Raw genomic sequence first — 24,872 nt, forward strand, 5'->3', positions numbered from 1 at the left:
CCCCTTCTGACTTTAAAGCTATCCCTCACATCTTTGATATTGGCAGCAGGAGAAAAAGGTTGTGACAGTCTATCCCGGCTAAGCCTCTCATAATTTTTTTAATGCTTTTATCAGGTATTCACCCAACCTCCGACACTCCAGAGAAAACAATCCAAGTTTGCCCAATCCCTCCTTAAAGCTAATACCCTCTAAACCAGGCAGCATTATGTGGTGAGCAGAACTGCAATGTGGTGTAATGTGGTGAGCAGAACTGCACATAATACTTCGGCCGAACCAAAGTTTTATAAAGCTGCATGACTCCCTAACTATATGCCCCCAACTGATTAAGGCAAGCATACACTGTCTTTACCACTATCTACTTGTGTTGTAACTTTCAGAGAGCCATGGACTTAGGACTCCAGGATCCCTCTGTACATCAATGCTGTTAATGATCTTGCTATTAACTCTTTACTTTACCCTTACAATCGACCTCTCAAAGTGCAACACATTCCATAAGTACCATACTTCTGCTCTTTCCCCAAGGTCCTGCACAATTTTCATACTAGCCCCAGCACTCTAAATTTGCCATTCTCAACCAATTATCCCCTGAAGGAAAAAAAAACAAGATCGCTATTAACAAAGGTCTGGGGTGTCATCCAACACAAAATGGAAATACTGAATCTAACCACTAAAAATGCATAGTGCTCTTTAATAAATTAATACTTCTACAAAATTCTATGCCTGGTGATACATTAGCAAATTTAGTTACTTACTGGTTTTCTATCTGTTCCTGACGTATTGCAATGCTACTTGAATCCTCCAGTAAATTCTCACGTGATGCACTCTGCGCTGGGTCCAATTTCTTAACGTAGGCAGCAGGAACAAATCCCTGACGATCATTCACTTCCACTTTCCACCAATCCTTCAGAATAAAATCAAAGAGATATATCAACAGTGCACATAAATGCACACAAGTCAAAGTAAATTATTATTAGATAAACTACCTTTGATAGACCTTGCCTAACTTGGATATGACAGACATAGCATTACCCATATGGTCTTTGATGTGCTCACATATCAGAATAAAGACGACCTGCATTTATTACAAAATAATGTGAAAAATCCACGACTGTTCCATGTGTTTTGTTTTTCATTCTACAACTGCATGTCTAAATAACTGTATCTTACAGCACTGAGGACCACTGAGCTACATTTCCAAAGACAAAATAGATATTATTTTCTATGTTCTATCCAATATCAACTGATAATGCAATGAAATGTTTCACCCAGAAAACAGAAGCATACTCCCTAGATAATTAAAGATGAAGAAATTAAAATGACTTACGGCACTAACATAAGCAAAACAAAAAACCAGCACACATTTTTTTACGCCTACAGTCTGTCCTGGCATTATATTACCTTATTAGTGCTGTTTAGCAGGGTAAGAATATCACCCTTTTTCATGGTTACTTCACGAGGACTCTTCTCCTGGTAATCATACAGTGCCAGAACCAGTTCTTTCCCAGTTTCATCATCTGAGGGAGCTACTTGTTGCTGAAAAGACAGGAGTAATTAGAGACCTGTTAAATCAACCATCGGACACATATTTATTTACAACTGAAGTAAATTAATGGCTAAAAGTTGTAAGCTTCACCAATTTTTTTAAATTATAGTTTCAGTAAAGAAAATTTGTCAACGTGGTTATAAGTTTAGAATTACTTACACGACAGCCTTGAGCCTGTTCCTTCAATGCTTGAATGCTGCTTCCATATGCAATTAGATCAGACATCAGAGCTTCATGCTTCTTCAATAAGGCCTGGAAAAAATGTTGATTTTTATTGTACCATCAAATAAAATTCAGTGCATGAACAACTGCAACAAACAGCATAAAGTCAGAGGATGACATTCACCCACTTTATCCAGCAATGGAATGAGGCATTCACAAAACTTCAAAGTCTAATTCTCAAATACAACATTAGCTCCTCTATGCAGAGGGCAATGTGAAGGGCTCAAAAAGGTGTCAACTCAGTTACGAAGTAAAGAATGGACAGATTCCCTATTCCCGATCTGAATCCAGAAATTTTGAGGCATCCTGTGCCATTTGGTTAATAAGTTTCAGATTCAACGTAATGCTATCTGAACCTGCATCAAGTGTCAAGCACAACTTCATCTGAGTGAAGCACTAATCTCCTTGGAAATAAATTTCAGCAGGCACAATTTTGATTTTGGATGATAGTGTAAACCTAGTGTTTATGGATAAGTTATCTCTTCCACTTTTAATTTCCCATTTCTTCATGCAGAGCCCCTTTCCATCCTGCAAACAGGATATATTCCACTCCATGCTTCCCAGCTCCAATGACCTATGGAGCTTGCATAGTAAACTATATTTGCAGAAACAAAGAACCATACCTCAGCAGAATCTTCATCTTTTCCATAGTCGATGCTGCCAACAACTGGTTCTTTCTCCCTCATCCAAGACTCTGCCTCATTAGCATCAGCAAAGTATTGCTGAGCCTGTAGCGAATCTTCCAAATCCTGACGCCTCTGTGCAGCCTTGGCTTTCAAGGAATCCCATTTTTGATTCAGGTCATTTAGCTTGGTGTTTACCTCTTCACTCGCAAAGTGACCTGAAAAAAAATTAAATAGATTTTGTTGAAATGAAAAATTACTCTCATCTTTGGTGTGCCAACTTGGATTTAAATTGCCTGTCCCTCTTATGAATCTCATCTCATTTACCATCTTTACCTTGTCCTGAACAACTTTCACTACGGACAATATAAAGAGAAAACATCAAGAACACGTTGAGGTTGGCACTCAAGATAACTCAATTCTCTAAACATGGCACTCTTGTAACTAAGGAATCTCATAACTTGTATTCAATCCATTTTTCTTTTCCTTGTTCAGTTATACACCCACTAATTAAAATATGAGTATTGGCATAAAGAGCAAATCCATAATATATAGCACAATATAGAATGGATGTAGTCTGGAGCATTCTCCAATTTTGGCTGCAACACCATTGAGGTTTCCACAGGCTTGGATTCAACAGCAAATTGTCATTTTTAACAAGCTTGAATAAAGTAATTCTATTTAGTATTTTTTAATCCCTAAAATGGGCATATCAGGAGCCATTCATTTTCCCTTTGCCATGGACATAATTACCAGTAGCTCTTTAAAAAATGCTACGTTGCATTCCTTTGTTTCACGTTCTTCCCTCCTGACATTAAATGACGTGTCACTTCCATATATCACACCTTTCTTTTCCACATTTTCCACCTCAATTTTGCCTTCACTTTACTTCGAAAAGTGTGTAAAACACCTCTTTAGAAAAAGGAAGCATTTATTTAAGGATCTTTCCTACTTTACTCCACATAGGACGTAATTTAGCATTGCCAGTTACAAACTGTCCTATCACATCAGTCCATTTGCCCTTCTCACTTCTCGATAGTTCTGAATAAACTTTATCCTTAACATGTCCAGCCCTTTAGTTGTTTTAGCCAACTTCCCAAGGGATATTTACAGAACGAGATGTGAAAAGAAACCATAGTATGGGGATAACATACAAATGCATATGTCAGCACCCCAGGCCATGGCTGAACCCAGATCCTAAGAGCAGTGAAGCAGCAACACCAACAGCGGCATTATCATGTTGCCCTTGATACTGGAATAGACTTGGGTGTAAAGTGCACCAATGAGATAGAAAGCCAAGGTAGACACAAAATGCTGGAGCAACTCAGCGGGCGGGACAGGCAGCATGTCTGGAGAGAAGGAATGAGATAGAAAGCCACACTGGCTCTTCATTATCTTAAACCCCCCTCCCTGCCAGAGCACAACTTGAATCCATCATACTGCCATTTTATAAACATGCACAATTCAAGTTAATTGTATCATCTGCAGAATCAGGAGATTAAAATCAGCATTCTTGGACTTCCACAAATTTATTGTCACCAAACCTGCACATAAAAAGCAATGACAGAATTGTTATGCTTTTAACAACACCTACCGTCTTCAATCATGGCTTGGCCTTTCTGAGCCACTGCTTTAATACGTGGTTCATGACCAGAAATCTCAGCCTGGAGCGCCTGGTGCTTTTTAAGCAAGTTCTGTACGCCAATCAAATCCTTTCCTGAAACACAGGGTTTAAAATCTGAGCATCAATCATCCTCCCAAAGAATGCTTGTTAAAATCTATAAACAGCAAGTTTTATCAAGTCTAATGTTTGGAAAGTTATCTAAACGCATGCAAGGTTCCAACATTTGAAGCAAGCAGTCTCATTGGCAGAGGAAATCTTCAAATCTTTCCGAGGACTGCCTCGACACATAGGCTAATAAGACCAGGTTAATCTAGTCAATGCCAAAACATAATTACCTCCAATGGTGGTGGTGGCCTTGGAAGAGGAGGTGGGATGAGGTTACTACCATCTTAGGTGGCAGGAGGTTACTACCATCTTAGATACAAACCTTCTTTAATTCAGAAGCACCAAGGCCAGGATTAGGCAAGACAACACAGCATATTAGGCATGCTTGCAAGGAACCAAAAGAGTGCATCACAATGTTATTTAGGTCTACATATAAGATCAAAATTAACACCACAAAGATTTATTAAAAAGTATTTGTTCACAAGATGTGAACATCGCGAGCAATACAGGCATTTATTACTCATTCCCAATGGCCACTGACCCGAAGAGACAGTTAAGGGTCAATCACAGTGCATCTGGAATCACTTACATCCAGTTAGAAAGCCACCACCCTTCCCTAAAGGACAATGTTGAGCCAGATGTTTTATTTAATGTCAATCTGCTTACTGTTACTAGACATTTTTTAAATTTCAGATGTGTTACTTATGTTCCCAGTCTGCATTGTGCGATTCAAACATGTCTTGACATGGGTGGTGTTCAATTAATAGAAAAATCTAATTGATGGGAGGAAATTGGCTCAGAAGGCAGAATACCAGCATCTGCAGTTCTGTGTATGTTTCCTGAAACTCCTCTTTCTGTTTTGAACGATCATATACACAGAGGAAATAAGTATGCCAACATTCTGTAACATGCCAAATAAGCCTAACCTCTATTTGTGGAAGCAGCAATGGGCTCCTTTTCTCGAATCCATGTTTCTTCATCTTCAATATCACGGAAAAGTTGTTGAAGTCGGAGAGAATCAGCAAGTTTCTGTTTTCGGGACACCATTGGGTCTTTCAATGCCTCATAACGACTAACTAAAGTTTCTTGCTTTTTCTTGATGTTATCAGCATCAAAATGTCCTGCTTCCTGGAACTGCCGGGCTTGGATATTAATCCCATCAATACGGTCCTTCAAGCAAAACAAGGCAAATAAAATTGGTTTTATTCTTGCATTAAGCACCATCTACAATGAAAGTATTTGTAGAAAAGATTAATGAGTGGTATTACTAAGTTCCCCGCCCCTCCGCCACGGGTACCATGTAATCCCGTGCTACCTGCTCCATGGTCGGCGACTAAATCGTCTTCCCCACCTGGTTTGCCAGGTGAGGAGGGGGCTGTGGACCTCGACAGGACCAAAAACAAGACCTGTCAAAGGGAGGATGAGCTCCTAGCGAGCCAACGGCCATCCATACTTCAGTAGAAGTTGCAATCGCTGTCGTACATAGCATTGTAAGGCACCCTGCCCGTTGACGTTTTCAACGATGATGATGATGACGACTAAACAAGGCCGGTGGTGGCATCTTAACTTTTTACTGTCACTCCTGGCTCAGCTAACTAAATAAAATCCTAAAAATTAGCCAAGCCAAATGTTTATAACCATGTCTTAAGTGAAAATTATTTTCCTGTAAAATGATCCCACCTAATGTTTTGGATAACAAACTAAAACCACCACAAATGTTGGTTGTTCTCATCAACAACAGCAGTATAATGCAGGAAAGAGTCCAATATGAAAAATCTACCATAATCTTGTTTAAGGTGGAACAAGAACGAGAGGCCAAATGGCCTACGCCCACATCTATTTCTTATATACCTAAGTTCACCATTTTGATTGGTGTTATTTGCTTCCATGAGGATAATGTGATTCACTTTTAAAAGCAGCTGGAAACTAGTTTATATCTGCTAAATATTTATGGCAGAGTCTTATTTAAGTAAACATTATTTCCACGCAGCATTTTATTTAACAGCACAGTGCCGTTCAAATAAAACAACGCATTACTGGGTGGAGACAAATCCCTAAAGAAAATGACATGCAGAGAGGAAAAGAAACAATCAGAATCCAATCTCGCAGCCAGGATTGGCAGATATTGAAATATCAATTCTCTTATGAAATCTGATACATCAATGTTGTGAAAGGGTGTGGCTCTATAATTCTATATAAATGAGACCCAATAGTCAAAGTTAGTTATCCCAAGAGACTGCAGGAGGAGGAAGCAACATACAGACCTACATTAAGCTTTTATTTTCCTTTCTATGGAGGACCATCTGTTTTTAATGTTAATCATCAGCCTACTTTTCCTTTCTTTATTGAGGCCTTTATAGTCCTTCGCTAAAGTTCCTTTAGCTCAGTAACTAGATGAATCACAGAGACCAGGAAAGTCCTAGGTTACACGTCTGATTTCAATCAATTAACTGGTTTTGGCCTTGAATCAGTTGGGATGCTGTAAACAACTGATCAATGTTGTAAATACAATTAGCCATCATTCCCATTTCCAACTGATGTTTATCGATACCTACAAGCATGTCAAGGAGGAATAAATTCAAGATTTGATACTTAAATTTGAACATTGAGCATCTGGATAGAGAACAAAATGGCACTGTGTTCCCCTGTAACTATAATCCTTGCAGGAAATTCAGACCTTCAAGTTCAGCACTTGAAGAACTGCAAGTTCAGCACTTTAAAAATGTCTATACCTGGTGTGCTGCAATATCAGCCTCCAGCAGTGCGTGTTTTTTCTGCAGGTTCTGCACACTGGTCAGATCCTTTCCATAATCATCTGAAGAAAGGTGACCTTCAACTTCATACAACCATAGTTCAATGTCTTCCACATTCCGGTTAAATTGTTGCTGCTGGTTGGCTTCACGTAGTTTAATGCCTGTATGTAAACAAAAACAAAGGCTACATTACCGACTCAACTTCACTCCCAATAATATTCTCCCATCCTTCCTCTAACATAATGATGGCAGAACCAAATTAGTAAATCAAAGACATCAGATAATGACTGAGACAGCAGTGGAACTAAATTCAAATTATTAACTGGAGTGACAATCTCAAAATTATTGGATTGTCAACAAGCCCTCAGGTTCACTAATATCTTTCATGGGAGGGAATCAGTCACCCCTACCCAGTCTAGCCTTCATGACCAGCACAGGATGACAACCCTCTGAAATGATCTGACCAAGTCACTCAGTTGCATCATAGCCAATATCTTAAAATACAAAAAAACATTTGGCAAATAATTCAGTGTCATTAATCGAGGCACCAAGTGCAGATAATGCAAAGTAATTCTTGCTCAGTTAATCCTGTAAAATCTGAGGACTGATATTGAGATTAGGAAAGCGGTTCCAAAAGCTGCCTAAGCAACACCTAACAGTCATATTCACAGAACCATTATTGATAGACAGACTTCTCCATCACAAGTCACCACCCCTGGTTACATCCTGTCCCACCAGCAAGACTGAGCCAGCAGAGAAGATAATCAGTGGTATAAAAGGTGAAAGCAAGCAGCTTTGAGATGCCTCACTGCTGATTGCAGGCCTACCTATGTCTCAGTAAGTAGGTCAAGCTTAAGCCAAGAAACCTTCCCTTTAAGTAACTATATCATTAACTAAGGTTGGAGGTTTTCAAAAAAAGTCCCATCACATACCTACATCAAAACAGTTGGAAAATAATTTGTAATCAAGACAGTTCAAGAGCCAAAGGCACGACAAGCAAACATAACTGAACATGGATATTTCACAGATGTTTATATCAGAGGAACCAGTTTCAATGTCCACACAAACTAGGGTTTTTATAATTACTCCCACTCTACAAATATTAGTCTTGAGTCAAGGCTCTTCATGCCTATCTAGATACCTTTTCAATGTGGCAGGGTGTCTACTTCCATCCCCTTGCTGGCAGATAGTTCCAGAACGACCTCTCTACATGATGTTTTAGATTCCCCCTCCCCCCTCCCCCATTAAAATTGCTGCAGCCCAAGTTGATCTCTCCTCTTATCTGTAATTCCTCTACTCAGATAAGCATCTTCTAATTTATTCCACGAACACATCCTTCATCTGCTATCCAGAATTGTACTTGATGCAGCCTAACAAGCTATATATACAGTTGTGCCACGTTGTTAAGTTCTACACCTTGGCCATGTCTCCCCATATGGCTTCATAATATTTTATCAAACAGTCTCAGATCAATGGGCATGTATTCTTAAACCCCCCCCCTCCCCGTTCTTTCATTACAAGGTCTCCCAATCAACTGGTTTCCCCAATCCCGCCCACCTCGAATTTCTCCAGATTCAATTCTATTTGCCATTTACAAGCATACCCAAACAGTGTACTGATTTCTTCCTGCAGAATAAAACCTTATTCCTTAGAATGGATAATATTGCCAATCCTGGTTTCAATAGCAAACCGTTCAAGTGGCATCTGTGCTATAATAGTCATTACTGAATGGGAGGTCGTGTCAGACTGAACTGGAAAACAAAAAAGAGTGGAAGGAGGAAAAACCTGTGTGTTCAGACTTTTGATCACCATTTAATTACCTCTTTGGAAAAGTCTGAATGATTGTAAAATACTGGATAACAAGAGAGTGCAGCATTATCCACTGCCCAGACTCGCACAAAGTGGGCACTGTCAGGTGGTGTACGAGAACAACAAACGTCCATTGTACCATTGTTAATATTTTCAACAAAGTATATTTTTCTGGGTTTAGCAGCAGGGCTGCTCTTGGCAAGACCATCATATGATCTATACAAAACATCTGTTGTTTCCTGACCTTTCATTTCTGTAGCCTCGAGCAGCCTTTTCCACAGGGAGATGACTTCATTCATACGAGCAGACACTTCATCTGAGGCGTAGTGGTTAGCATCAATCAGTTCCTGGCCAGCTTTCTGCAGAGTGTCAATGCGGCTCTGGTTGGCTGAAAGTTCTGCTTCAAAAGCCTGGTGTTTTTGAACCTTTCCTTGCAAATTGGAGGGATCCTACATCCAAGAATTTACAAAGACAAAGAAATGCTTCAAAATATTGCTGCATTGAAGACAATAAATCCCAGGTGAACAATTCACTATTTAAAACTAATCCTAAACATTAAAAATCCCAATTGTGGTTAGGAATTTTAGAATAAAATCTATTTAAATAGAATAGTTTGATTTAGTTTGAGTTTAGATACACTATGGAAACAGGCCCTTATGCCCACTGATACCACTCAGATCATCAATCACCCTTTCACACTTGTTCTGTTATTCCACTCTCTTGTCCACACCCTACATATTAAGGGTAATTTTATAGTGGCCAATTAATCTATAAACCCACATCTTTTGGACGTGGAAGGAAACCAGAGCACCCAGAGCAAACCCACACAGTCAAAAGGAGAACGTGCAAACTTCACACAGATAACGGCCGAGGTGAAGATCAAATCTGGGTCCCTGGTATTGTAAGGCAGCAGTTTGACCAGCTGCACCACCCTTAAGTAACTAGATACAAACTGTTTTAAGATCCATTAAAGTTAAGATGCTCCAGAGAGCATGACTGCTCAATGCAGGAGACATTAAATATCCAGATATAAATTTTGATCAACACAATTTGTATACCAGTAGCGTTACACCACTGCACAATCTCACCTTGTGAGCTTCATCGGTGGCAGTTTTCATCTTTTCATTTATCCAACTCTTCAACTCATCCGAGTCACGGAAAAACTGCTGCAGACTGAAGGAGTTCTCCAACACCACACGCCGATACATGGCACGCTCATGGAGAGCATTCCTACGGCTCAGCAGCTATAAACACAAATCAGTAAGATGAGAAACTCAGCAAGTTGTTAAAAATCTGAAATGCATTGTCAGAAGGGATGATAGAGGTCGATTCATTGGCAACTTTCAAAAGAATAGTGTATATTCAAAGTAGTAAATTAAATGCTGAGCAATGGCAAAAATGAATTGAGTGCAACTAATAGGTCCGTTCTTTTACTGAGGCAGCACAAGGGTACAATGCCCACTTCTGTGACAATTAGTTGATAAGATAAGCCTATCCTAATGGGAAGAGATCACTTTCTCGTGCATTAAGTATCTGTAGTAGGTAAATGGAAATAATTTAAAACTATCTATTCATTAAACAATTACACAATATAAAAATCTCTGAAATGAAAAAAAAATATTTCATGGACATTTAAAAGATAAAGCAACATAAAGTTACCGCATCACGACGAGCTGCAACATCTTCCTTAGCGTAGTGATCACTCTGAATCAACTTGGTAGCAAATTCTTCCAATGCCTGATTGAAAAAAAAATGGTATAGTTACAAATAGTGAAGATCAAAACACATAACAAAAATATCATGAACTGGAAGAAGTTTGCCAATCCTACCGTAATTTTCTCTTCTTGAGCACCAAGGGACTTCTCAAAATCTTCATGCTTTTTCAGGAGTGCTTCTACACTATCAAGTGAATCTCCCAAATCTTCATTCAACAAGAAAGCCTACATAAGATCAAAAGTTAAAAAATATATATTTGTTTCCACCAGAAAATAAATCTCCATATTTGTTGCCACCTCCTGAAATCTTGAGAGAGCTTAGTATTCCAAAATTATTGCTCGAGGCAGCATTAGAAGACATCAGTAGACAAAATTTACAATCAATATTTTAATTATTTTGATATAACGATGGATTTTGTTCAGCAAAACCACATTTATGAAATATGATTAGCTAAGGTTTGAGATGACTATGTATAAAAAGGGTGTATGATTTTAGCATAAACTTGCACCTAATGATAAATACTGTACGTTTTCTCTAGTTCTAGTGCTGAAAACTTACATGAAAGCTCGCCAGCCATTCATTATCCTACAATCTAATCTGTAATTTGCAGTTGAAGACCACATCTTTCAACTTCTCATTCAATATACAGCTGTCAATGTGAAATTCCATTCCCAAACCTCAGTAAATGTAAACTGAGCCAGCAGAATGAGAGGATTTCAGAATGGAGACAGTTCAAGCAAATTTGTTTTAATAAATTAAAAACGGATGAATCAATGAAAAATGTTCAGAACCCCCATTTCTAGACTTCCTCCGCACCAATAAGCATAACAGAAAGGGGTCCAACAAGGTTTAAGATACAAACAAGGCAATACCTTCTATACTCCAGACCGCAGAAAGTGCAGGAATGATTTTAAATACATTTTGAAAGCAAAGTAGATGCATGAAAAAAAAATAATTGTATGCAAAATAAAAGGATATCACCAAGAGCTTTTATAAATACAGAAAGGTAAAGGACCTATTAAGGTTAAAACACAAGTGCCATAATAGGTTTTAAAGAGCATACCAATGGATTGGTTAAAGTGGCAAAATGAGTTAAATCCAGAGAAATGCAGACTGATGCATTTGGGAAGAGCCAGCAAGGCAAGCTAATGCAAAGTGCTGGAATAGTAAAGTGCAATTGAAGAGAGAGCTGCAAGTGCATGACTACATAGTCCCAAAAATAGCAGGTCAAGTAGACAAGGCACAGAATACAAGGGCAGGTATATACTGTGCATAATAGAAAAATATTATGTCGAAGTGCACAGTACAATTTTGACCACCAAAGTACAAGTAGTGATAGGACCAGGGGACTGAAGAGTTCAGTTGAAGACAGATTTAATATTGCAGAATTAAATTATGCTAGGCCAAGGCAGAGGCAACTGGGGTAAAATAAAATAATTTTATGATAACTAGAGGCATAGGTGAACGGTAAAATAATTAAAAAGGAAAGTAATGGAAATTAACTTACCTCCTGTTTGCTCATCCAGTTATCCACCTGCTCAGTGTCACGGTAGAAGAGCTGCAGATCCATGCATTGCTCGTATTGGTGTCTACGGAGCTCCCACAGGTCGAGAAGAGAAACTTTCTCCTCAGCAAGAATTCCCAGCTAAGAAATAAATCAAGACATTTACAATCATTAGATTCAAACAGAAAAATTATATACACCTATGATTATTTGAATTACCAGAAATAGACAAATTTTAGATATCCAAAAATCCAATTTTCTATTATGTAGAAAGGTACAATCCCAACTGGTTGACAAGATGTTGAGGCTCTGGTCAGGAAAAAGGAAGTATATGACTGATTTAAGCACGAGATCAAGGAAGAAAAAGGAAGCACATGTCAGATTTAGGCAGTTGAGATCAAGCAAATCCTTCTGTATTAGAATAGTGGGACACTTAACAAAGCAACCAGGAGGGCAAAAAGAGGGCATGAAACAGAGCTGGCAGTCAAGGTGAAGGAAAATCTCAAGAGATTCTACAGGTATATTAAGAATAAACGGGGAGCTAGGGAAATAATTGTTCGCTTTATAGATCAGCATGGTCATCTTTGTGCCAAGGCACAAGAGATGAGGGAGATATTACATTAATATTTCGCATCCGATTTTACTAAAGAGCAAAGTGTGATGTCTAAGATCCGATACATATTATCAACAAGGAAACAATAGCAGTTTTATAGCACATTAAGGTGGATAAATTTGCACAGCTTGACAGGTACAAGATGCCTGCTCATACATTATCTGACACCCTTGTGTCTCGTTTTGCCTATCCATGCTGGATTACTCCAGCACTTGGTATTTTTTTTGTAAACCAATATCTGCAGTTCCTTTGTGAAATATCACTCTCATCCCTCATTGAGGAGTCAGGAGGGGCATGAATAAAGTGAACGCTCAGAGTCTCTTACCCAGGATAGAGGATTATACAATTAGAGGGCATATGCCTAGGGAGAGATGAGAGTCTTATGAGGGACAACAGAGACAACATTTTCATTCAGAAGGTATCCATATCTGGAAAGAGCTGCCAGAGAAAGCGAGAGACATGAATACAATTATGACTTTTATAAGACATTTGAATAGGTATATGGATAGGAAGGGTTTATAAGGCCATGGGCAAATGCGACTCGCAACATTGCAATTTCCTTAACAGCAAAAAAGAGCAACATTGCAATTTCCTTAACAGCAAAAAATATTGACAGCTTCAATGCGGGAGTATCGTACCTTCTCTCGGACCTCATCAGATGCGTAGTGCTCACCAGCAAGCAGGGCTTGTCCCGCTTCATCTGTTGTCTTGAAGCTGTCTTCATGAGCATCAATTTCACCCTGGAAAATATCAGATATGTAAAGGTTACATTAATTTCTGTTCAGGTCATTAAAATCTTTATAATCTGCTTTATTCGTTTATTACAATAATATTAATCTGTAATTAGGCAGTGATGTCTTTAGCAGTGCAGAATTTCTCCATCTGCATTTTGTGAATGAAACAAAACCTGGATTGATCTAGATATATCAAAGTTGGAAACAGCCTGTTCATCTTCAAGCTTAATAAATAATACCAGTTGAGAGTAGCTCCATTCATGACTGTTTCACACTTGAATAAACAAGTATGTAACCATTAAAATCGATCAGGCATCACAATCACATCAAAAAATGAGTACCTGAATATAGCAGAAGTGTGTTTATGCTGTGTAAATTAGTAGAGAAGGTAATTAGTATGATTATATGTGCTTCTTCAACAATTTCCGTGTTATAGTAATTTTTTTTGGTAATTTTTTTTAATAGTTATTTGACTAGGCAATTAGTGGACTATTCACATCCCTTAACAAGTGAGCCTACACACTTAGAATGGTGTAAGACTAGAATCACCTTATGTTCCTGATGTCTATCAAGTAATGCCTCTGCTCCAGCCACGTCATTCGCCAATTCGTCAGCACTGATGAGCGCCTTCATTTCAGTCACCCAGCTTGTCAGGTCACGGAAATCTGCTAGGAAACGTTGCAGCCTGGGAAAAATTTAACATAGTCTCAAACTATGGTCACTTTCATGAACAATTCTCCAGCCATCACAGAACACTTTACTACAAAACCAGACAATTAAACACTTCAAGCACTGTAGCTGTTGAAGTCTTGTGATTATTCTGCTTAATCCAATAGTCAAGACTACCATTCAAAGAAAAGGCCACAAGCTAAGCGAGGAAGGAAATATGACGACAAAGACCAAGGCAAACTGAAAAGATTATAAAGAATATGAGGGGCGGGGACTTAGCGATGTGTTCCAGGCGAAGGAGCTCCACAGCTACAGAGGGCAGCTGCTAACAATAGGAGTGGGGATAAAAGGAGACCAGAATTGTAGTTCACAAAATGACAAGAAGTCAGGGCAAGATTTGAGTAAGGAGGTGAAAACACAAGAACAAACCTCGATATTGGGCAACATAGAAAAAACAAAATAATGTGACGATGCAGACTTGGCTAAAAGCAACAAAACTTTGAATGAGTCAAAGACTGGAAGATGGGAGGCTAGCTTGGAGCACTTTGAAATGTTCAGGTTTAGGATACAAATAGGTTTCAGCAGTAAACATACCAGAGCCAGTGCGGCTCTGTTAATCATATGAGAGAAAATAATTAATTGCTTCTTTAAGGCAAAATGTCACTTTGACAAGTCAACATGAAACAAAGATTTTGAAAGTCCTATTTATGGTTACTTCAATAAAAGGTTTGCAAGATATGCCCCGTATTAGAATACTAATACTGGCTAAATAGAAAGCAAATTCCCTTGCCACTTTCTTGAGGTCCCAGTGTAACTATTTGGCCTTCTCACTGCCACTTTTACCTGTATGAATCATCCAGACGGGTATGCCTTTGCGCTGCTAAGGTGCGGATTCGCTCCCAATTTTGAATAAGCTCTTCTTGTTTGACCTGAATCTGGGCTGCGTTCTGTGGGTGTGACTGTTGCAGGCGATCTGCCTCAGAAGTGAGTGCCTTCACCTGCAAAACAAAAATACAAAGTTAATATCAATGAAAATATATCTCATGTTTGTGCCAAATAATAGTTGCAATTTTAGCTGCAGTTATCTTTTCATTACTTTAAATATTTAAGAATTTAATAACTGTTCTCCATGCCAAATGGAATGATTTTTTTCATTTATAATCTGACGCTTATAGCACTAGGAATGAATAAATAGTATTATTAAATCTGTAACATTACAATGTCAGATATCAGTCACCATAGGTCATCGGCAACCATATAAACAAGTTGAGCTCTTTCCAGTAGCTAAAGCACATGAATTTATTTAAAAGTCTATTATTTATTTAGTGCTAATAGCACTTAATTATCATACAGAAACCAAAACTACATTTTAACAGCACATAAATAATTTGTAGATTTCTAGCCATCAGATTTCTAGGATTACCTTATCCTCCAGAGCTGCTAGATCTCTCTCCAAGCCTTCATGCTTACGAAGAAGTGTTTGCACACTGGCCAGATCACGTCCAAAATCATCCGAAGCCATTAGCTGTTCTTTCTCTTTAATCCAACTAATGGTTTCATCCACATCTCTATAATGTTGTAATAAGCATTTATTCAGAAGTTGAAACTGCAACACTAATTTAACACACACACTATCTAACTCTTCTTTGCTTCCATTCAATGTTTTTTTTACCATGAAAATAGTTTTAAAAGTATATTAGTGAAAATTATTTTTCATACAATGCAAGAGAATTAAAGTATTGAAAAGAGGGTTCTTGTTTATTTTGCATCCAACTTAAAATAACACATAAACACCACTCAATTAAAGGCTAAATTACAAAGCTTTTATTCCCCAAACCCGCAAAAAGGAACTATTTAGCTTCCTGCAGAGTTTGGAACAATAATTCGTTGAAAATTAAACTGATTGGGATTAAATATGGCATATGCAGTTTCCTCAAAGCAGATTACCAAGTACTGGAATCCGGGATATCCTTCTCACTATTCAGGAAGCTTTTATTATTTTCTCAGACATGATTGTAACAGTTGACTCACCTATTAAAACGCTGTACTTCTGCAGCTCCAAAAAGTTTTCCTTGCCGTTGTAGTACCAGGCCTTTGAGTCGTTGCCAAGCAACATTGACCTCATCCTGACGATGGGTGATAAGTGTCAGCTCAGGATGATTCTCCTGCAGAAAGAGAAAGATGATAGTAACAGGTTTCTCTCCACAATTAACGTATTTACATTACTTTCCTAAGGGAACGCACCAGAAAAATACGCAGTATATATGTTATCATCCAAACGTAATGAGGCAGAATTTTAAAAGAGGACTTGAGATAGTTTGAATAAAAAAAACATTTAGCTGCAGATAATTGAACTGATATTTCCCTTGAGATTTCAATTAAATTTAATATTATTAAATCCATCAATTTGAAAATGTATTAAGAGGCAAAATGCAATTATAAAATTAAACATTATTTCATATTGTTACACAAATGCAACAGTGCAATTGGGTGTATAGTTGCATTAAAAATATCAATTAAAACATTGCCCATGAACAAGTAGTATCTCCTTATGGGCAAGTAAATATAAGCAAATTAGATGAGCTTCTGAAGAATTTCTTGGAAGAATACAAGAGATGTTGTGGAATGAACAATTGCTTCACAAAAATCAGGTAATTGGAATTCAGTGTTTTTCTACATCCCGTTTTCTTAGATCCTGAATTGCAGCTGCCTGGTTGCAATTCAGAAAACAGCAGCTGGTATTTCCCCTCCACCACACCCATAAATAACAAATGTATTTGCATGCTCATCCACATCACATATAAGCTCGCTGACAGGGGCCTTCTAAATGTTCTGAAAATATTATAACCCCAATTTTAGCAGTTATATCTGCTGTGCAAACTGCCCACTCTGTCTTGCTGACGAACAATAATGCAGAATTGCAGTGCAAATTTAGCTTCAGAACAGAACTATAGATAAATAGCTAACCCATTCTTAACTTAAAAAACTTTCTCAAACCTGTTCCAGTTTTCCAGCAAGTTGATTAACTTCATTAACACGCTCCTCGTGAGCTGCAAGGTCAGTTTGGAATTCCTCAAATTTCTTCTGCAAAACCTCCACATGCTCCAAATCCTGGCCAACTTCCTCTGATGTGACAAAAGCCTCCTAAAAGTTGAAACTTTAATTAGCTTAAGTATTATTTTGAAATACAAAGAAACGAAGTACAATGTAAAATATTTTATCCATGTTAATCAATGAAATTATGCACCACAAAAAGGGAAACTCATCAAATAGCTTTGAACCAAATTAAAAATAAGACCTATTTCTCAATTTTAAAAAATCCACAGCATCTTTCCCGACATTTAGGCTCAGAACTTCATTTCAGGCAGATTATCTGTTGTGCCACGTGGATCTTAGATCTTAGATCCCCCAAAATAAAACTTGTGAAACTCCAGGGCATTGATGATATTACTATTCAAGTACACAATGTTACATTTTAATAAACAAAGCACAATTTCAAACACGAAACAAAAGTCAGTAGGCTTTTGTGATGGAGGTATGAACTGCTCATTCGAAAGGTTAGCAGAGACATGATTGGGTGAATATTCTTTTTTCAACGTTGATTGCTATAAACGCTCCCATCTACTAACTCTCACAGGGGTTTAATGGTTAACATGAATTATTGACCTCTCCATCAGTAATACGACCATTTAAGAACATGCAGCTTTTTGTACGGGCATATCTTTCTAACATGGAGAAGCTGCCGTTGCAGGGTATGATGGAACATGATGCTCTCATTAACTATTCAAAGGCCATTTTTAATCTAATTCAACTGCACGTTTTCTCCTGCTGTGCAACTGGATATTCCAATTCTTATCACTAAAACAAACTACTGACCTTATCATTGATCCAGTCCATGACATCATCACACTCTCGCTGATACTGCACCAGCTTCTGCGTCTGAAGAAGTCGAATCCCCTTCTCCCTCATTTTCTCCAGCAGGCGCGCCCATAGTTGATGAAGTTCCTCCAGTCGGGTCTTGAAAGACAGAAACGAAACTGATCAAAGAAAATCAGCTTTTTTTTGCAAACAGAATGAAGGCAAATGGTGTTAGGTTTCTGAATGCCATCACATCACAATTCTACAATTAATGTTTCTGTACAAACTGGTGTCCCACATAATACTGCAGCTGTCTTCTTATATGTAAGTAGTGGTAGATTACCTTCAAGAGCTTTACATTGATCAAGTTCTATTACAACAGCATTCTTTCAAAGGAAGCAGAAGAAAACATGGAAACAACCTCTGACAGCTGTTTCTGTTGATAAAATTACAACAAAGGCTTCCTGCAACCACACTACAGATTTCAAACTGGACATTATATTCTCAACTTTGTATTATATTTTTCACATGAGTGCCACACACACACACATTCAAAAATAAAGGTGATCAAATAAGAAGCTTTGACACCCATTTTGGTTAATCGTGTATTACTATTTTACCATAAATATAATTTCAGGAAATTAAATGGTCTAACCAATGTAAAATGCTCAAACCAGAAGACCAATTGTGCCACTCTGAAAGCATTGGACTCACTCTTATTTTGGGAAGTAGAAAGTTTATGATAAGGTATGAATGATAAAAATCACAAAACTAGATGAATTGTGATGATACATTCATCACAATTTTTCCCCCAAAGCTTAAAAGGTGAAAATTACTGCAATTGATAGTATATATTACTGGCCTCCCCTTCTGGCTTTAAATGAAAATCCACCAGAATCATAACCAACAAAAAATTGTGGGTAATATTCAGCAAAAAAAAGCTGATTGTGGCAAGAGATCCCATTTATAAGACAGAGAGATGTTCACAGCCTCTCGTCTAAAAAGGCTCTCAGAGCTTCCATTTGTAAAGAAGATTGTTTCACTCAGCAAACTCTTTTGGAAAACCTTGAACAGTATACAAATTTTTTTTTTAAACACCATTAGACTATACCACCAGGAGCACATGAAAACAAAAAAAAGATGTGAATATTACTTGAAGTGAAGAAAAAGTAATGTTAACGGTTTGGGTTTTTTTTTTTTAAATTAAAACTAGAATTTAAAGTCATAATAGGTTTTTTCCCCATTTTGCAGCCATACAACAGGCAGAAGAGAAATGTCGTGAATTTAAGTGGATCCCAACTAGATTGGATAAGCTAAAACTATAAAGATGAAGTAAACCATTTTAAACCAAAGCTAATCGTTTGAGTGTAATTTTACACATGCAAAGATGCCAAAAGGAGTCAATACACTTCAAATGCAAGATAACATTCCTTATGCTTGCAGTTTCAAAACAACTATCCCCACCATGAATAATATGGTTTTTAATTGATAAGCAACGTTCTACTTGTACTGATGGGGTTATCACAAATAATGCTTTGCTTTTATTTACTGTCAGAAAATACTCTACAAACTGCTTCCTACCCTCAAAGTTGAAAGAAAGGCATTTAGTTAACTACGATGATTGAAGAGAACCACAATATTGAAAATGATGCAGTACCAGCACGTTTCACTTATGAACGAAGCTTGGATAGTACTACGAGGCAATTCAACTTTATTATTAAAATGTTCTCAGCCAATTACAAAGTGACACCGAGGCTCAGATCAGAAATTCAATATTAACAATTTTAAAAGGACAGCCAATAATAAAGTCAAAGTAAAATAATTACATTTTCAACTCAAGAGAGGAAATTCAAAGCATAAGCACTGCACTACACAGCAAGGGGCACCTACTTCCATGTGAGTACCAATGTGTACTGTGGTTACAATAGGTCGTTGTGTAGTCCGGTAGGGCGTGAAAGACTAAAGATTAACAATAAAAATTACATTTCTAATTAACAATACATAAACATGAAACCATACAACAGAAAACCCACTTACTCGAATAATTTCTGTGGCAAAATGCTCATTTGTAATCATCTTGTTACCAAATTCATCAAGTTTGATGATGGCAGAAGCATTAGCCTGCACTTCAGCCTCGAATGCCTGATGTTTCTGCAGCTTACCCTGCCAAAGATAAAAACAAAACACCATAATTTTCCTATTTCCTTTAGTGAAGGCATTACCTCATGCTTGGCAATAATTGTATGGTACAAGCAGCATCTTTACCTGCAAGGACAATCTTCATTTATGCAGGTGTTACGAAAAGTTATAAAACTGAGGATATTGCAAGCACTTGTATTGCAACTCCAATTATAGTGAAATACATGTTTTTGCAGCAGAACATATTTAGAAATAGCTCACAACAGTTTTTTTCATTGAGGGAATGAAAGTTTAAAAACAAAAATCATGTCTGACTTTACCATGTCTCAAATATGTTTAAGTTTGTTTTTCTGTATTTTTAATTTCCCTAAGTTTCACTGAGATCCCCCTTTGTCCTTCTAAACCCCAGCGAGTAGTCCCAGAGCCATCAAACGCTCATCACTGGGATCATTCTCATAAACCTCCTCTGAACGCTTTCCAATGCCAGCACATCTTCCTCAGATATGGGGCCCAAAACTGCTCACAATACTCTAAATGCAGTCTGACCAATGCTTATAAAGTCTCAGCATTACATTCCTGCTTTTATATTCTCATCCTCTCTGAATGAATGCTAACATTGCATTTGCCTTCCTTACTACTGATTCAACTTCCAAATTAATTTTTGGGGAATCTTGCACCAACACTCCCAAGTCCCTTTGCATCTCCGATTTCTGAATCTTTTCCCCATTTAGAAAATAGTCTAACCCTAAGCCTTTATGCCCATTACCAAAATTCATGACCACACACTCTATTCCATCTGCCATTCTTTGCCCATTCTCCCAAACCCTTCTGCAGATTCCCTGGTTTCTCTACGCTACCAGCCCTTCCACCTATCTCCGTAATATCCGCAAACTTGGCCACAAAGTCATCAATTCCATCAGCCAAATCATTGATATACAACGCGAAAAGTTGAAAAGTGGCAGACCCAACACTGACCCCTGTGGAACACCACTAATCACCAGATGCACACAGAGTTCATGCAAAGCAAGTTCTTTGTACATAAAACTGCATATATCAAAGAATCAAAATTACTTGTTAGCTGAAAATTTCATTCTAAAAAATGTCAAATTGACATAAAGATTTACTGCTACTGGAATGAACAACAAGATGCAAAACAATACTTTCACAGAGCTAAACCTCTCAAAAAGAGGTCCGAAATATCAAGCACCTGCAGATTGCTGGGATCCTTATAATTTTCATCAGATGCAATTTGAAGTTTCTCTTGAATCCATTTCTCCAATTCATCTGCATCACGGCGGAAACACTGAAAACTGAAAGAATCTTCTAGCTTCTGCCTTCGCAAAATAGAAAGTTCCTTGAACCGCTGGTACCTAGCACACAAAAACAGAGTAACTTGAATTGTGGCCCTTGATTTTTCCCTCACCCAGATACACCCAAGTAAAATAAAAAAAATAATTGTGAGAACTGATGATAGCAAACAAATCAGAAAATCACAGCCTATAAAACAGGCACACCAAAGAACAAAAGTGCAAATATCTCATGTCTCAAACACTTAGAAGACATCTGACCTGATACCAGATCAAGTATTCTTGAGACTTCTTGGCGGCTGTTTAAAACAAGTGCTCATCCACTGAAATAAACATGGGGCAGTGACCAGCATTCATCTCAGACCTTCTGGCTTCTAACTTTGCTACCTATCACAGGCCGGTAAGCAGGTGTATGAAAGCAATCACATCACGATATCCTGTGCTAGCAATATGTCCTTATGCACTGCACCCTTCCCTGGGGATATAATTTTACATAGCCTGTATAACTATATCCCTCCTGTGCAAAGGCTAATGGCTCCAAATTGTCCCATGTACGTTACTGTGATCTCCAAACTGACTCCATCTGAACTTAACAAAAGCAGAGAAATGAAAATTCACTTGTAGATATCCAGCAGGTCACTGAATGCAATTCTGATAGGGGAGATAGACTAAAATGGTCAGATAGGGCTAATTTGGCCAAGTCGTTCGATACAAGAACCTGCATACCATTTTAGTCTGGACCTTACTCATGCAGATGAGAAATGCCTTTGTTGGACATCAAGCTGCCACTATTACAACTTCAATTGTTCTATATAAATTCCACAAGGTAATTAACATACATTTTTTCCCTCCAGGTTCCAGCATCTACTGCATATGTCTCAATTAAAAGCTCATACCTATCTAGCACCTGGTGGCGTCTTTCTTGGATGTCATCTGCTGAATCTAGAATCTTTACTCCAGTGGAATCCATTTTCTGTTACAGGCATAAAAATACATATTAAAAATTGATTTTAGAAATAAATGAAGACAACATTAAAAAGCCATCTCAAACATGTCAACTAATAGTCAACTCCATCCCCGTAATCAAAGCATTCCTTCACCCCCCCCCCCCCCCGATGTCATTGACTTTAAAACATATAGAACCAGAGCAAGCTTCTTCAAGTTACAATAAATTATTCAACATGGAATGTTTTGTGAGTAGCTTTAAGTCATGACATTGTCAGAATTATTGATGGATTTCAAACTCTTTTATAGTATAAATTTTCTAATACTGTAACCTAATGTATGGAAGATTGATAAAGCATATAGGGAATCCAGCACCCGAACACTCAACATCTCACCTATCGAAAAGCCAAGAAGAAACTCCAAAATAGAGAAGCAGTTAGTCCCTGCTGGAAGGAACATTTTACAACATCTCCTCAAACAAAGAGAGCCACTGATGGAAGGATCCACGTATTCATCCCGCAGAACACTACCACAATCTCAATACCACCACATCTCAATAGGTCAATACTACTACAGCTCACCAAGAGAATGATAAAGCCATCCATCAGCTGAAAAATATCAAGGCTACTAGACAAGCAAAATCTGGTGAATTACCACAACATAATATGCAGCACAGAATCAGACCCTGTTTCTGCCTTTGGATCTCAATCGAGTACACATGATCAATCTCCAATATCAGTAACCCCCTTCACAAATGCATAAAAATGGGTCGGCCTCACACAGTACAACAACCACTAGTTCCCAACACAAACAAGAACATTCTCACCAGGTCAGCAATGTTTTGCAGCACTTTCACAAAAGCGAGTGACACCAGGCTTTGTATTACCACCATTACCAGTGGTCCAGCTAGCACAGTTCCAGGGACCCAGGTTCTATTTTGACCACCTGTGCATCTGTGTTAAGTCTGCACATTCTCTCTATGATTGTATGGGTTTCCTCCGAGTTCTCTGGTTTGCTTCCACATCCCAAAATTGTAAAGGGTCGTAGATTAATTGGCTCCTGTAAATTGCCCTTAGCACACAGGCAAGTGATCGGGGCGGCACAGTGGCGCAGCAGTAGAGTTGCTGCTTATAGCACCAGAGACCCAGGTTTGATCCAGACTATGGGTGCTGCCTGTCTGGAGTTTGTATGTTCTCTCTGTGACCAAGTGGGATTTCTCCGGGTGCTCCGGATTCCTCACACATTCCAAAGACGGGCAAGTTTGTAGATTAATTGGCTTCTGTAAATTGTCGCTAGTATGTAGAATAAAACTAGTGTATGGGTGATCATTGGTCGGTGTGAACTCGGTGGGCCAAATAATCTGTTTCCACGCTATCTCTCTAAATTGATAGAATCTGCTTGGAATGTGCACAGAATAAAATAGGATTACTGTTGGAGCGAGTGCAATTAGATGCTTTAAGTCAAGGCTAAAGGGCCTCTTGCCATACTGTGTTTCCAAAGCACTCCATTGTCGCCAAAACTAGCAAGCTATTTATTCATTACCCAAAGTTATACGGACAGAAATTTCTTCCAATTAAAAGACTGGGCAGGCCAAAGTGGCTGTCTCACATCTTTGGTCCAAAATGAGCTTCAAAGCCATTACTGCCCATTTCTAAATCCATGTTCATCTCAGATTAATTTGTATATTTAGTCAGCTAAACTTCAAATCCATTTTAACAGTTGCAACATAACCACAGGTGACACAATTCTGTGTGTTAGTTCAATCTGTCCCCCTTTCCCATTGTTAGAGCGCCTTCTGTGCACTTATCTCAACAAGAGGGGGGTCATTTGCGCAAGTTATGGAATGCATAGAATTCTACCTCACCAGAGGAGCGGACATGGGGAAAAAATGCTCAGAAAAAAATAGCAAAATACCATGCTAGCATTCACAAGACAATAAATGACTAAATGATTTAGAAAAGTAATGACTAAAATCCACTGTAGCAGTCAGAACATTGTTAATTGAGAAAACAAAAGCAGTTGTTCAAACACTGGAAACAATGTTCACTGGTAAGTTAAAATATATTCCTAGTCAGCAATTCAAAAAGGTGAAAATGTAGGGATCTCTCCAACATTCCTATAGCTGATACGTATAGAGCTGCAAATGTTCATGACAAGTCTCCCCTGCCCTCTCTGCTATCACCCCACAAACTGTACACATTCTGAAGGAGTGTGTAAAATTCAACAGCTATTATCTAAATCACAGACACAATGTAGTAAAACTCTGATAATCTTTCTTTGACTGTTTGGAAATTCTGATGAATCGACATCTGAATCACCAGGTCATGTTTCCTGTGTTCCCTTGAAACTTACCAGGTCCCCACTTCCTATACTCCCTTTAAACTTACTGGGTTCATTGGAAAAAGTAATATACTATGTAACATTTAAAGAAGCGAATTAAGAGTCCATTGGCATTACTGTATTATTGGGAATAACATTCAATGCTTCAGAAAATCCCCCAGTCTAGAAAGTCATGGAGTTATACTGTAATTAGGGAAGAGGGAAACATTTGAAGGAAATTAAAAGAATGGCTTTTAATGTTGCACTTCGACTGCATACATAATAACCCACAGTGCAAAAATGAATTTATGGTTGAAGTTCCAAACACAAGATTCTCAGGGTCCCAATTGTATACTTCAAAAGCAAACAGAAATATATAAATACATATA

General features: G+C 38.1%; 1 protein-coding gene across 9 annotated transcripts in view; it reads right to left on the reverse strand.

Annotated features, from left to right (window-relative positions):
* The window catches only part of sptan1 (spectrin alpha, non-erythrocytic 1), a 77,464-nt gene that overhangs the window by 47,074 nt on the left and 5,518 nt on the right, over window positions 1-24,872 (reverse strand). For all 9 annotated transcript variants that reach the window (XM_033049060.1, XM_033049059.1, XM_033049061.1 and 6 more), the window contains 22 exons: window positions 22,116-22,192; window positions 21,120-21,282; window positions 19,811-19,936; window positions 17,792-17,932; window positions 16,913-17,059; window positions 15,947-16,080; window positions 15,339-15,483; window positions 14,759-14,913; window positions 13,796-13,931; window positions 13,151-13,252; window positions 11,903-12,040; window positions 10,509-10,619; window positions 10,339-10,416; window positions 9,768-9,923; window positions 8,924-9,128; window positions 6,850-7,031; window positions 5,044-5,287; window positions 3,983-4,105; window positions 2,389-2,606; window positions 1,703-1,795; window positions 1,399-1,533; window positions 753-901 (listed from right to left, as the gene is read on the reverse strand). In XM_033049060.1, the coding sequence (XP_032904951.1) occupies window positions 753-901; window positions 1,399-1,533; window positions 1,703-1,795; window positions 2,389-2,606; window positions 3,983-4,105; window positions 5,044-5,287; window positions 6,850-7,031; window positions 8,924-9,128; window positions 9,768-9,923; window positions 10,339-10,416; window positions 10,509-10,619; window positions 11,903-12,040; window positions 13,151-13,252; window positions 13,796-13,931; window positions 14,759-14,913; window positions 15,339-15,483; window positions 15,947-16,080; window positions 16,913-17,059; window positions 17,792-17,932; window positions 19,811-19,936; window positions 21,120-21,282; window positions 22,116-22,189 (3,155 nt within the window). In that variant the 5' untranslated portion in view covers window positions 22,190-22,192. The remainder of the gene's footprint in view (window positions 1-752; window positions 902-1,398; window positions 1,534-1,702; window positions 1,796-2,388; window positions 2,607-3,982; window positions 4,106-5,043; window positions 5,288-6,849; window positions 7,032-8,923; window positions 9,129-9,767; window positions 9,924-10,338; window positions 10,417-10,508; window positions 10,620-11,902; window positions 12,041-13,150; window positions 13,253-13,795; window positions 13,932-14,758; window positions 14,914-15,338; window positions 15,484-15,946; window positions 16,081-16,912; window positions 17,060-17,791; window positions 17,933-19,810; window positions 19,937-21,119; window positions 21,283-22,115; window positions 22,193-24,872) is intronic.

This window comes from Amblyraja radiata, chromosome 32, assembly GCF_010909765.2.
Source record: "Amblyraja radiata isolate CabotCenter1 chromosome 32, sAmbRad1.1.pri, whole genome shotgun sequence".
In the NCBI taxonomy this organism is placed as follows: domain Eukaryota; kingdom Metazoa; phylum Chordata; class Chondrichthyes; order Rajiformes; family Rajidae; genus Amblyraja; species Amblyraja radiata.